The following is a 14,736-nucleotide window of genomic DNA, read 5'->3' as shown; positions in this document are numbered from 1 at the left end:
CCCAGCTTCATTGGTAATCTCTTGCCACTTGGTTTGCTAATTTCTCCTGCTGTGAAACAACAGTGAGACATCAACGACCTTCCAGTCCTCAGCCGTCACCTTGGTGGACAACAAGCTTGGCCAAGCTCCTTTCCTGCTTGAGACACTTTAGATGCTGGACTCTGGAGTAACATGCAAGGTGGTGGAGCAACTCACCAAATCGAGCAGCGTTTCAACCTGAAGCATCAACAGTTCATTTCTTCCGGTAGACGCTGCTTGACAAACTGAGTCACTCCAACAGTTCGTTGCATCTTCTTTATTTCGTTTTAAAAGCCTGGGATATATTCTGTTCCAGCTTTGATATATATTGGAGCCTTTATTCTGTTCCATACCTCCAGCCCCTCTCCAAACCCCTGCCCTGCACAATGCCCTCCAATTCAGGCCCCATTCTGTGTCCCTCCCATTCTGTCCCTCTCCAGTGAAGGTCTTCAATCTCCGTCTGCCCTTGGCCATAGAGAAGGAATCTTTATTGCTGTTTCTGCAAAAATTTTTTTTTTTGATCAGTCAAGGCTGTTAGCTCTGAGCTGAACCCTTGAATCTGAAGGACTGGTGGCTTTTAGCCTGGCCTCTACACTTTGACCTTTTTGGCATGGGTGACCCTACCAAGAGCCAAACCACAAGGCCCTGACTCTTGCCCACATAACTCTCTGGGCTGTTGAGGCATGCAAGCCTCCAAACCCTACGCCAAGGTTGTAGTCTTTGGATGTCCATTAATAAAATTATGCTTTAAATGATTAATTGCTGGTCCTCCAAGTAATCCTACCCATTGGATTTTTTTCCCTATAACTTCCCTATGTTAGACTGACAGACCCTATTGTTCTTTTTGAAGAAAGGTACCATATTTCATGCCCTATCAAGTGATCTTAACAGACTGCAAGCAGTTAAAATCTGGTCTTTCCCCACAGGAGCGCGATTCCTCATTGTCCATCGGGCTGCCAAATGGGATCGAGAAGCTCCCAGAGAGAATCCCACGGCCGGACAGACCACGGGCCAGAGACAGACCCAAGCCCAGGAGGAGACCGCGGCCCAAAGATCCCAACCAGCCCGGTTCGGAAACTCGCCGATCCAGGTCCGCCCCGTCTCCCCAGAATAGTGCAGCGGCCCCAGTGCTGGTGACGCATACGGCGGAGCAAGAGGGGTTCCTTGCACGCAAGCATGAATTCGAAGCTCCAAACAAAAAATCATCCAGCAGGTATTCTGAATCTTACCGAGTATGCTTGTAATCTCGGTACCTACCCATTTTGCAGTTTGCACGCTTGGTGTCTACCCTTGGTACCCACCCATTTTGCACACTTGGTTCCTATCCTTGGTAGGACTGGCTCTTACCCATTTTGAGTATGAAGTCTAGATCCTCATATGAGTATGAAGTTCAGACTCTGGCAGTGTCTCAATGCTTGCACCGCTGGTGCCTACACACTTTCAACATTTTGTACGTTTAGTTCCTACCCTTAGTAGGAATGGTTCCTACTCTTGGTTTCTAACCAAATTGCACTTTTGGTTCCTACCCTTGACTCTACCCTTAGTAGGAATGATTCCTACCCATTTTGTACCTCTTTGCTTTTACTCTTGACTCTTATCTAATCTGCACATTATGCATCGTTTGTTCCTACCCTCGATTTGTAATCAATTTGCAGCATTGTCTTGGTTCACTGTGTACCCTTGTTTCACATCCTGGCAGTATCTCAATACTGGTACCCTTGGGGACTACCCACTTTGCATACTTTACTCCCTTGGTAGGAATTGCCCCTACCCTTGGTCCCTAACCAATTTGCACAGTTAGCATCTTTTGTTCCTACGCTTGATACATAACTATTTTGCACCCATGTAGTATTGGTTCAAAGTTGGCTCTGATCCTGGCAGTGTCTCAATGCTACACCCTTGGCTTCTACCCGTTTTGCACATTCTCAAACCTTGCTTCTGGTCAGTGCCTCACTCATTTGAGTTGTGTTGCAGGCTTTTCATTTGTTCAGTGTTTTGAAGCTAGCGTCGAGCTTGTCGTCACAAAGACAAGTACTTGTATGCACAGATGCAATAAACGTACAGCAGCATCACGAGTGCATAAGCACTGGGGAAGCAACACTCGCAAATTAACAGTAGAAATGATCTGAAATTATACAAGAAAGAACATAATTTGAGCAAATGAAGTTTTTAGAGAAAATCGATCGGATTTAAAAGTGGTCATACTGTTGCAAAGCTATGGTTGTGCAGCTATGTTCCTGAGCCAGATGGTTGAGGAAAGTAGTTGTTCTTGAATCTGGAGGTGTGGGACTTTATGATAACTCCTGCACAATGGTAGGTGTGAGAAGATAGCATGTCTGGAGAATGGGATCTTTGAAAATTGATGTGGCAACCTTGAGGCTGCGCCACCCGCAGATAGTAGGGAGAGATGTCCCCATGATTGACTGAGCTGAGACCTTTAATCCCTGCAGTTTCCTAGTTCCTGATTACTATGCTGCCAAGCCAATCCTTCTCAACCTCTAATTTGGAAGTTTCTATACTTTATGAAACCTTGAGATTCCTTACAGGCTGCCATAAAACAAAGAAACCCAATAGAATCCATTAAAACACAAGAAGACCGTCGAACATCCAACATGCAGGGAAATAAAAAGTAAGCAAATAACATTCAGGGTTGAAAGTCATGAAGATGGGTCACAGCTAGGCATCATGCAGCCGATTTAGAAGCCTGTTAGTTTCAGGTCCCAGCCTCAGTTCAGTGCAGATTCGAGTAAACCTCGCAGAGCAGCGAGCCGAACCATCCCTGACACCCTGACCATTTCAATCTGGCTAAAATCGTTCAAACCCTGGCTTGCCCCTTGCTCTTGGACCCCGGTCCTGCCGCTTCAATATGCTCATGGGACCGAGCTCCACCACCTCAATTTGAGCTGTACCTGACCTTTCCAATTGGGCTTGATGCTTAAATCGATCAAACCTCGGGTCTTTCCTCACTTTTGGGCTCAGGCTCTGCCTCAACTTTACCTCACCTCTCCTGGCTTCTCCGTTCTGTTGCATTGAATGGCCTCCAAGGCTGCTCCAGCAATTCCCATACGATTGGCTCATTCCCTGCCCACTGGCCCCAGACCCTGCTGCCTCGATTTGGTCCATACGTGCCACACCACAACTGTCCTGCATCTTCAAGACTTCAGTTCACTCCATAAAAATGCCAGGTCACTCAGGCTCCAGGATCCACTCCGACAGTGAAGTTGTAGGCTATTTGCATTGATCATTTACCAGAAAGTGCTAGTGAATCATCCCAGTGGTGGAGATGCTATTTGGGAGGGAATTAGACCTGCTGGCTGTGAAGGATCAGTATTATATCTCTTTTCTCACTGTGTAATACTTTCTTCCCTTTATTCCATGGCATACTGTCCTGTTGTCAACCCTCTTCTTGATCCTTTGCCTTTTCCATCTATCATCTCCCAACTTCTCACATCATTCCCTTTTTCCACCCTTCCCACGTTCCCTCTCAATCTGGATTCGCCCATCGTCTGCCAGCTTGTGCTCCACCTTCCCCTTCCAACATTTTTATTCTAGCCTTGCCGTCTTTCTTTCCAGTTCTAATGAAGAACCTCAGCCTAGAATGTCAACTATTGATTTTCCTCCCGAGGGTGATGCCTGATCTGCTGGAAATTCTCCAGCACTTTCTGTGTATTGATCAAGGAATGTCCTTGTGACCACAGGAAGTACTGGAGAACTCTGATGGATTTGGTGCCCCCCCCCCCCCCACATCCCAAACATATGTTCAAAGTTCAAATTTATATTCAAATGACATATATGTCACCATAAACAGCTCCCAACCCCTTTCCTCCCCTCACCTTTTTTCCTTGCCCGTCCATTGCCTGCCTCTGGTGCCGCCCCTTTCTTCCATGGCTTTCTGTCTCTTTCACTAGTTTACTTCCCAGCTCTTTACTTCATCCCTCCCCCTTCGGGTTTCACCTATCACCTTGTGTTTCTCTCTCCCCTCTCCCCCACACCTGTTAAGTGTACTCCTCAGCTTTATTTTCTCCAGTCCTGCCGAAGGATTTCAGCCCAAGACGTTGACTGTACTCTTTTCCATAGATGCTGCCTGGCCCGCTGAGTTCCTCCAGCATTTTGTGTGAGTTGCTCACAGTTATGGACTTTTAGATGTCATGCTGAATCTCTGCAAACTCCTAAGGAGGTGTGGCAGAGTCAGATAAGGAGAACTTTTCTTAAAGAAAAGATGTGAATCTTTGGATTTGTCTACCCTCTCCAGCTGTGGAGACTCACTCATTGGCTTCTTTAAAACAGAAGTCAACCAATGTGTGGAAAGTAAAGGATAAGACAAAATGCTATTTTATCATTGTGCATTGCAATGCACACGGACCTCCTTGTGAGAATATTTGTCCCCCTTTTGGTTCAGATCCTTTTGTGCAGGTCATACCTTCCCCAGAAGAGATCCCAATGATCCAAGAACCTGAAGCCCGGCCCCCTACAACAGCTTTTTAGCCACACATTTATCTGCCAAATTATCCTGTTTCTACCCTCACTGGCACGTGGCACAGGTAGTAATCCAGAAATTAATATCCTGGAGGTCCTGCTTCTTCCTTTCTGCCTAGCTCTCTAAATCTCTTTTGAGGACCTCTTTGCTTTTCCTTCCTATGTCATCGGTACTAATATGTACCAACTCATCTGGCTGCTCTGCCCCCTCCCAACCCCAACTCCAAAATGATGTGGATGTGATTTGTGACATCCCTGACCTTGGCAGCTGGAAGGCCACATACCATCTGGGTGAACCGTTCAAGTCTACAGAATCTCCTGTCTGTTCCTCTGACTATTGAGTCCCCTGTCACTCCTGTCTTCTTCCTTTTTCCCTTCTGCACTGTGGACCCATGCTCAGTGCCAGTAACCTGGTCTTCGTGGCAGAACAACTTGCCAGGGACAGTTATGGTCATGAGAACTGTGGCACTTAATAATGATGAACTATGAATATTTGAGTATTCTTTGTAGTTTTAGCTATATATTTTGTGTAGCTCTATTTGCATTTTATCTTTTAGTTTAGATACTGTTTCTCAGCCCACTACGTCAATGTATGTGTTTATATATCGTTTTGACTGAGATACCACGTGAATAGTCCCTTCTGGCCCTTTGAAGCCTCACCGCCCAACAATCCACCAATTTAATCCTGATCAAAATCATAGGGCAATTTATTCCATGATTTAATCTACTAGCCAGTACATCTTTGGACTCTGGGAGGAAACCCGGAGTAAACCCACGTGGTCACGGAGTGAATGTACAAACTCCTTACAGGCAGCCAGCCGTGAGAATTGAACCTGAGTTGCCTGTACTGTAATGTGATGTGCTAACTACTGTGCTACCGTGCCAGGAATGTTCTCTGTGGAAACTATGTTTTGTGAACATTTTAACAAGCAGTTGACTGCATCTTATGGATTGGTCTCTCTTCAATGCATCCTGACTGTTGAAGGAAACAATCTGCTCAAAGAACACAGGCTTGCAGGAGGAAACCAGCTGGCTAAGTTTCAGACCGTGCTTTGACCTGAAACATTTATTTTCCTCCCACAGATTCAGCTCTGCCCACTGAGTTTTTCCAGCTGATTGTTCATTGACTTTAACTTGTTTCTTATGTCTTTGTCTAAACACGTTGAATCTTTATGCTGTTTTCTCCAGCCTGTTTATAAAGCCCTTTGTGGCGTCAGGTGATTTTTTTAGAAGGTTCTTTTAGGAGTCCAAGAATGAGAGAAAACTTGTTGCTTCACGATCATTTATTTTATTTTAAAGTTTCAACAAAGGAACAGATAGGGAGCATAATGAAACGAAAGAACCTCAGGAAAAGACAAAGACAAGATGGCGATTTTTGCAGAGCCTGACACTGTTATTCTTAAATTAAGGGAAAGTCCTGAGATAAGCAAACGGCCAATTAAAAGATAAATAATCACAGTGCATGTGTCATGTGCTAATACTTAGCCAATCAAAAATGAAAAGGTGACATACTGTGTTGTTTTTTTGAAACTGCTATACTACTGTTCTGCCACTAGGTGGGGGACAAACACCAAATATTATGAAAACTATGAGTCAGTTAAAAATACAAATTGTGTATTAATAAAACAAATTTAGTCTTGCTGAAAATATTGATAAAAGCATAAAAACAGCTATTTTTGACACCATCTTATTGTTGACATTCAGGTCCTGGGCTAACGTCTACTGCGTCATAAGTAAAGGAGATCTGGGGTTTTATAAAGATGCCAAGAGTCAAAAAGCAGGAACAACCTATAACGGGGAAGCACTTGTCACACTTAGCGAGGCCAGTTGTGAAATCGCCAACAATTACAAAAAAAAGAAATTTGTGTTTAAAATACGGTGAGTATAAAGAAAGGAGCAAACTAATTTTATATTTATTCAGAAAAAAAGGTGTATGTTCACAACAGGTTTAGATTATGGTAGAATAAGTGTTACTTAGTGCAATAAGCACTTCTTGATTTCTCCAGAACTCCAAGTCTTCAGTCTTCATCTTTACCATTGTTCATTGATGTGTCAGGACCTGCATATTTAAAAAAAAATCTGAATATTAATTTACTGAGTTTGTAGATGCTGTAAAAAGTCTTAATTTCATCATGATAACATCTCTTCTGCTCTGAGGATAAATGTTTCCAGTTATTCTCTAGTAAGTGAGAATTGATTCATACATACAAGACAATAGCACTGAAAGTTTTAAGAAGCATGGCTTGTTCCATATTTTATGTGGTCTATTTCTTCTGCTATTTAAGAGTTTCTTTTTATTGTGACAGGATAACCGACGGCAATGAATACCTGTTCCAGGCAAAGGATGAGGTGAGCTTCACACTGTGACTGTTGGGGTGCAGGTCATGGTTGAGTTTGATTCAGCACCTTGTGAGATGTCCCGTAGGAGAAGTACAGAGAAGGCTGAATTTATTGTATGTGGTGTGCGCAAAGTGAGAAGTGAAAATGGGACTGAGCAGATGGTAAAGCCTGCAATAGGGATGAAGACCCGAGCAGATGACCCTGCTACACCAGTCAATCTAATGATGCTGATCGTGCAAATTCAATGTCAAGATCAAATCAAATCAAATTCAAGTTTAATTATCATTCAACCATACATGAATATAGCCGAACAAAACAGTGTTCCTCTGGGGCAAAGGTGAAAAATATACTCAGAAAATGAATAAAAATAGCGCGCAAAAAAGCATTGTCACACCTTAAAAAACCCCCCACATATATAGATAGCCCAAGTCCCTGGACATGTCCCGCAGTTTGATTGTATCGTTCTCTGCAGAATGCCTGTCATTCCACTGATCAAACACTGGAGGGCAGCACTAACAAGATGCACCATGCTGCACCACCTCTGGCGTCCCCTCTGCTGGGCTGTTTCTCCTCTGCTCCAGAGGGGAATGTTACTTGGACTTCACGGTTCAGTTGTAACAAGAGGCTGGATAAACCAGAAAAAGTCTTTTTATGCCCTTTTAGTATAATGACATCCTTCCTATAGCTGGGTGAATAGAATTCCCTACAGTACTCCCAATGTGTCCTTCCCAACGATATGTACAACTGTAACATTACACCCCAACTCAATATCCATCCTGATGAAGACAACATGCACAACCTCTCACCATCCTGTCTCTTTGAATCCACTTTCGATTTACTACGTACCTGCATCCGTCTATCTGTGTGTTCTACAACACTCTCAGGGGTACCCAATTACATGCAACTCCTGCCTTGGTTTATATTTCCAAAATGCTACATCGTGCACTTATCTAAATTAAATCTGCAATTTCTTGGCTCGCTGGCCCAGTTGATCAAGATCAGTTTATTGCTATTTTTATCCCTTACTATTTTATATATCTTCATCAGCTCCCCCTTCAATACCTAAAGCATTTCATTCCAGGCAACACAGTGGTGAATGTCCTCTGCACCCTCTCCAGTGCAGTCATGTCCTTCCTGCAGTGTGGTGAACAGAACTGCACGCCATCTTCCAGCTGTGGCCTAGTCCTGTGGTTTATAAAGCTGCACTGTGACTTCCCTGTGTTATATTCTATGTCTTGAATAGAAGAGACAGGGATCCCATATGCACTTGTATCTCCTCACCCACCTCTGCCACGAGGGTCAGGGATGCTTAGAGAAGTACACCAAAATCCTCCTTTTCTTCAGTGCAACCTATTTATCATGCATGTTTTAGTCTTATTGACCTTTATTGTCTTATTAAAGCTTCGAAGGTCCAATTTAATGTCAGAGGAATGTATACAATATACATCCTGAAATGCTTTTTCTTCGCAAAACATCACGAAAGCAGATAAGTGCCCCAAAGAATGAACGACAGATAAACGTAAGAACCCCAAAGACACCCCCCCAGCTCCCCTCCCTCCTGCGCGTAAGCGGCAGCGAGCAACAAACCCCCCTCGCCCCACCGGCAAAAGAAAGCAGGCATCGGTGCCGCTACCAAGCACTCAAGTGTGAGCAGCGCAACAGCAAAGACACAGTCGCACAGTACCCCAACGGCCTTGTGTTTCACCTGTGCATTCAACGTACCGCAGATATTCTCTCACCCTGATAAGGGAGAAGGAGGTGTCTCCGTTCTTCCCCCAGCTAGCGGGGAGACGGAACAAACGACTCGCTGGTTTACGATGTTAAAAGTCCATTACGTCGCTTTTTTTGAGCTCTCTGCCTGAAGATCGCAAAGATCCCAGGTCTTCGGGCCCGTAGAAGGTATCCTGACTCCCCCGATGACACACAGGTCTCCTGCCATGACACCGACCCTGGATCCGCCCTTCTCCAGAGCCTAGAGATCATAGGCTTCCGAATTCATGCCGGACTCTCAGGCCAAACCCTTGGCATTCCGAACAATGGCCAACCCTGTAACTGAGTACAGGTCCCATTCCCGCAAAGTACTGAATTTAGCGTGTAACTCCAGGTCAGTGTCTTCAAAGGAACCCTGTAAGGGGAAAAATAAAGATATTAAAGATGGAAATGGAGCTGTTTCCAAAGATACAAGCAAAGGAGCTGCCGTTTAGTGCCATCTTAACTTCGCTTTGCCTCATAAATTGCATTACTACACATTTTTAAATTAAATTAAACCTGCCCTTATTGCAGAAGGTGGAACAGGCTTGATGGGCCATTTGACCCAGTCCTGCTCCTATTTAGGTTCTCATCTCGTCCATGTCATCGTATAGCCTCACTATTAACACCACCACCATTTCACATGTTATCACTGACTGCAGGAATCAGACACTTTCACTGGGCAACAGATTAGATCCACTCTTCCTCTGTCTGATGAAGGTCCACTAACGACAGCTCCCTGTTGGGTATAGGGCTTACAGATACTAAGGATCACACAGCTTCAGTTTTTGAACCTCAGCAGGCTTATAGTTCATAAGGATTCACCAGGATCCCTCTCTCCACCATATTTCATAGGGTTCTACCATTCTAGCTTTACTGGTGCTCCCAAAATACACCCAGTTGCATCCTTCAGGGTTAAAGCAATCTGCCGTTTCTCTGGAGACACAAGAGAGCCAGCAGATGCTGGGAGCTGGAACCAAGCAGAAGCTGTTGGAGGGATCAGTGGGTCAGACAGCTTCGACGGAGGCAGAGGGATGGTCGACATCTCGGTCTGAGATCAGGATTGACGCAGGGTCTCCACCTGATGTCTTTGCACCCACGGATGCTGAGTTCTCCTGGCTGCTCATTCCTTGCTGCCACTTCATTTTCACATTTTCACATTTCTTTTTCTGAAATAAATATAATCAGTGGTGCAGCCAGTGTGTTGGCGCGTGGCCTGGTGGATAAGGCATCGGTCTAGTGATCTGAAGGTCACTGGTTCGAGCCTCAGCTGAGGAAGTGTGTTGTGTCCTTGAGCAAGGCACTTAACCACACATTGCTCTGCGATGACACCGGTGCCAAGCTGCTTGAGTCTTGGTGCCAACAACATCGGTGGCGTGGAGAGGGGAAGGCTTGCAACTTGGGCAACTGCCAGTCTCCCATACAACCCTGCCCAGGTCTGCGCCCTGGAAACCTTCAAAGGTGCAAATCCATGGTCTCTCGAGACTAACGGATGCCTATATACTATAGTAGTGCAGCCTGACTGTGAATGGGGCCAGTAGCAAGTTAAAGCGTTTGTGCAATGGATTTCCATATAACAATGGAATTTCTATGTAAAAATTACAGCACAGAAACAGGCCATCTCGGGCCTTCTAGTCCATACTCTCACCTAGTCCCACTGACCTGCACTCAGCCCATAACCCTCCATTCCTTTCTTGTCCATATACCTATCCAATTTTTTTACGTGTCAGCTGGTACAGAGAGTGGTCTCCTAAGTTCTTTAGCAGGATGTTCAATGAAAGGCCATAAGACTGTAAGGCACAGGAGCAGAATTAGTCATTTGGCCCATTCAAACTGCCCTGCCATTTCATCATGGCTGATCCATTTTACCCCTCAGCTCCAATTTCCTGCCCTCTCTCTTTATCCCTTCATGTCCTGATGAGTCAAGGATCTATCAACCTCTACCTTAAATATGCATAAAGACTTGGCCTCCACAGCTGCCTGTGGCAACAAATTCCACAGACCCACTAGTCTCTGGATAAAGAAATTCCTCCTCGTCTCCATTTCAAAAGGACACTCCTCTATTCTGAAGCTGTGTCCTCTGGCCTTAGACTCTCCCAGCACAGGAGATATCCTCTCCACATCCACTCTATCAAGGCCTTTCACCATTCAATAGCATTCAATGAGGTCACCCCTCATTCTTCTGAATTCCAATGAGTACAGGCCCAGAGCCATCAAACGTTCTTCATATGACAAGCTGTTCAAACCTGGAATAATTTTTATGAACCTCCTTTGAACCCTCTTCAGTTTCAGCACATCCTTTCTAAAATGAGGGGCCCAAAACTGCTCGCAGTTCTCCAAGTGAGGCCTCATGAATGCTTCATAAAGTCTTAGCATTAAATCTTTGCTTTAATATTCGAGTCTTCTTGAAATGAATGCTAACAACGCATTTGCCTTCCTCACCATGGACTCAACCTGCAAATTAACCTTTAGTGTACCCTGTACAAGAACTCCCAATCCCTGACTCCAACAATTACCCAGAGAAATCTACAGTTTGTAGGTATGAAGCCAAGGAGAAGGTCACCCACTCCTCCACCACCATATAATGTAATAAAATACTAACCACCATGCTTAATATATGATCACTGTCAATAGACAAAGGCAGTGACAGGTTATACAATGAGATAAAATTAGAAAGTTGACCATTACCCATTCTGTAGTCATTGAGTAATCCCTGAGCATGTATTCCTTGTCCCAACATATTGATGAAACTGCAAAGAAAGCACAACAGCAGCTATATTTTGAAGCTTGAGGAGAATTGGTATGTCACCAAAGACAAATTTATACAGATGTGTCATGGAGAGCCTGCTAACTGGTTACATCACTGTCTGGTATGCAAGGGCCACTGCAGAGGATATGAAAAAATCTGAAAAAAGATGAAAAATTGGCCAGATCCATCATGGGCGCTAGCCTCCCCAGCACCCAGGACATCTTCAAAAGGCAATGCCTCAGAAAGGCAGCATCCATCATTAAGGACCCCTATCATCCAGGGCATTCCTTATTCTTACTGCTGCTATCAAGGACAAGATGAGGCCTCTGTAGGCCAGGGTTGACCAAGGATCCGGTGTCCTAGCTGTTTAGATTCACAGGCCAGTCCAGAAAAATACGGAGATCAAGCTGTTGTCCATGTAGCAACACCCCCTCTCAATGCATCTGATGAACCCAAAGAAATCACAGAGACCGATACAGTTTGGCACCAGCAGCATCACCGGAGTTGCCAGTTGGCTTTCAACTCGATGTACGAATGCCTTAGGGACTCCAGCTCCTGATTTTTCCCTTGGGGTTTATTCCAGAAGCCTTCCCCATGAGTGAGGACAGCCTCATGGCTGCGGAGGTTCGAGATCAGAGTTCTCCTTCTCCTAGACGAGCTTCAACCACAGCTGATGAGCCCCCTCTGCCCAGAGCAACTGGTTTTAAGGCACCAGTAGCCCACCTTTGCCTCTTCTCTTGTAAGCAAAAGTGGTTCTGCTGGGCCACACTTGAAGCCAGGAGCTGGCTTTGGTTGTCAGAGTTTGCTTGAGATAGGTGCTATTGCGAGCGTTTAATAGGTAGTGGGAGCTTATCCCCTCTATCACCCCTTGCTATAACAAGGCGATGGTATAGGAGCCTGAAGATGCACACTCAAGTTTGCAAGTTTTAGGAACAACTTCTTCCCCTCCACCATCAGATTTATGAATGGACAATGAACCCTTGATTATAATAATGTTATTGTAATTTGTACTTATTGTAGTGTACTAATGCCACAAACCATGTCTTGCAATATATTCCAGTAATATAAAACCTGATTCTGATTCACTTACACAGCAGATGGCTAATTTATTAATTTCTTAAGCCAATTATTTTCTGATGATTCTAGGAATGGTACTTAAATGATAATAAATCTCCAAAACGTGATCTCTTTGCAGGAAGAGATGAACAGTTGGATCAAGGCTTTTTCCACCGCCATCACAGAACATGCAGAAATTGCGCAGCAAAGCGGCCAGATCCCTCCTACTACCTCCTCCACCGATGAAGGGAATACGAAACGGGAAAGTGATCGAAGATTCAGCCTCTTTGGGAAGAAGAAATGAGTATAAGAGGTTGTCATTGACTTTTGAAACCACAGCCATGATATTGGATATTTGGATTTGCACTTGATGTACAAATGATTTCATCTTGAACCTGAGGACCTAACGTTTTTAGTTTTATAATTTACACAAATGTTGAACAATTGCAATTGCTTCTCTGGAATGGACTTGTGAAGACTTTCTATGAAAATAACAGTTCAGTTTCTCTTCTGTTCATGAATATGTTTGGCTGCTGGCTGGAATCTCAAGGCTGAATGGTGAAGGAGGCAGGCTTGGCAAGTCCATCTGATCCAATACGTTGGCAGTTTGCTGGGGCTTCTGTTGCCTTTTGTTCTCTCGTTCCATGCACTTGTGGATTTGATTCAAAATGTTCGGCTTGAGTTTGATTAATACTGACAATGAATAAGAGAAATATCCCCCCCATCGACATATTTTATTAAAAGAAATGACTATCACTCCATTCAGTTTTAATCTTCTTTACAAATAGAAAACTTCTGAGAAGATGCACTGCTTGTTTTATTTATCAGCAGAAATATATTTAATGGTCACTGCTGTTAACTGGAATCTTTGCATAACATTGAAATGTAAAGCAATTAATTTTAAATGTGATTTCTGGCATTGTAGCAACTGGTATCCTCCACAGGCGAATCTAATTCTTTTATGATTTGTAAATTTCTAATGTTGGAAGATGAAGAATTAATGTCACGTTTGAGGGGTTCGAACTGTAGATACCAACACGATACTGGGTCAAACTGTATGGTTTTGGGCATTTGTGCTGTCCCTTTATCGGTTCCTCAGGATTGCTGTCAAAAAGAGAAAAATATATTAAATAAATATTTAGCTAAGATCACAGTGACATGCATTGGACCACATTAACATACAACACAACTTGGCTCATTCATCCAAGACATGTGATTGTTATTTAAGTGAAGAGTGAAACAGACGATGTAGGAGATTGAGAGATGGCATTACAGATGTGAATGAAATCATGGTGGGCATAAATAGGGTGAACACGCAGTCTTTTTCCCAAGGTAGGGGATCAAGAAACTAGAGGGCATAGGATTTGAGATGAGAAATGAAAGATTTAAAAATGGATCTGAAGGGACCTTCTTCACATTGCAGGTAGAGCATATATGGAATACATTACCACAGGAAGTGGTAGAAGTAGAATACCAACATTTAAAAGACATTTTGATTAATACATTTATAGGAGAGGTTTAGAGGTATGTGGGCAAAAGGTGGGCACATGAAACTAGCTTGGTGGCCACCATGGAAAAGTTGGGCCAACAGGCCTGTTTAAATGCCACATGTGTGCACTTTTGGTCACCTACCTTCAGGAAAGATGTAAATAAGGCTGAAAGAGTACAGAGAAAATTTACAAGGATGTTGTCGGGACTGGAGGACCTGAGTTATACGGTAAGATTGAATATGTTAGGACTGTGTTCTCTAGAAACATAGATTGAGAGGAGATTTGATAGAGGTATATAACATTATGAGGGGTATAGATCGGGTAAATGCAAGCAGACTTTTACCATTGAGGTTGGGTGGGACTGCAAGTAGAGGTCATGGGTTAAGGGTAAAAGGTGAAAAGTTTAAAGGGAAACATGAGGGAAGACCAGAGGGTCGTGTGTGTGTGTGGAATGAGCATGGTGCATGTGAGCTTGACTTCAGCATTAAAGAGAAGTTTGGATAGGTACATGGATGGTAGGGACTATGGAGTGCTTTGGTCCCAGTGTAGGTCATTCAAGTAGGCAGTTTAAATGGCTTTGCACAGACTAGATGGGCTGGAAGGCCTGATTCTGTGCTGTATTTTTCTATGACTATAACTGACTGCATCACCTTGAAGGAGGAGGATGTTAGAAGCTACCTGAAAATTGTGTGATTTGCTGTCAGTATGTTCGCTATGTAATTATTACATTTTGGTCATAACTGAGCACAGTACCAGAAATCTATCTCCATTCCTTGGGAAATAAGAGAAATGACTGAGAATGATGACTGATTTCATGTGAGGGGGAATCACCCTACTGGATACTCCTGTTTTCAGACT

The 14,736-nt window shown here is 43.9% G+C and overlaps 1 protein-coding gene across 4 annotated transcripts in view; it reads left to right on the top strand.

Moving 5' to 3' along the window:
- LOC140716517 (spectrin beta chain, non-erythrocytic 1-like) overlaps positions 1-13,144 on the top strand; it is a 205,206-nt gene extending 192,062 nt beyond the window's left edge. For all 4 annotated transcript variants that reach the window (XM_073029317.1, XM_073029316.1, XM_073029319.1 and 1 more), the window contains 4 exons: positions 945-1,231; positions 6,199-6,372; positions 6,801-6,843; positions 12,528-13,144. In XM_073029317.1, coding sequence (XP_072885418.1) covers positions 945-1,231; positions 6,199-6,372; positions 6,801-6,843; positions 12,528-12,692 — 669 coding nt within the window. In that variant the 3' untranslated portion in view covers positions 12,693-13,144. The remainder of the gene's footprint in view (positions 1-944; positions 1,232-6,198; positions 6,373-6,800; positions 6,844-12,527) is intronic.
- Positions 13,145-14,736: the final 1,592 nt, after the last annotated feature.

Source organism: Hemitrygon akajei, chromosome 25 (genome assembly GCF_048418815.1).
Source record: "Hemitrygon akajei chromosome 25, sHemAka1.3, whole genome shotgun sequence".
NCBI lineage: Eukaryota > Metazoa > Chordata > Chondrichthyes > Myliobatiformes > Dasyatidae > Hemitrygon > Hemitrygon akajei.
The sequence above is the reverse complement of the archived record's forward strand: the minus strand, read 5'-3'. Positions and strand labels throughout refer to the sequence as shown.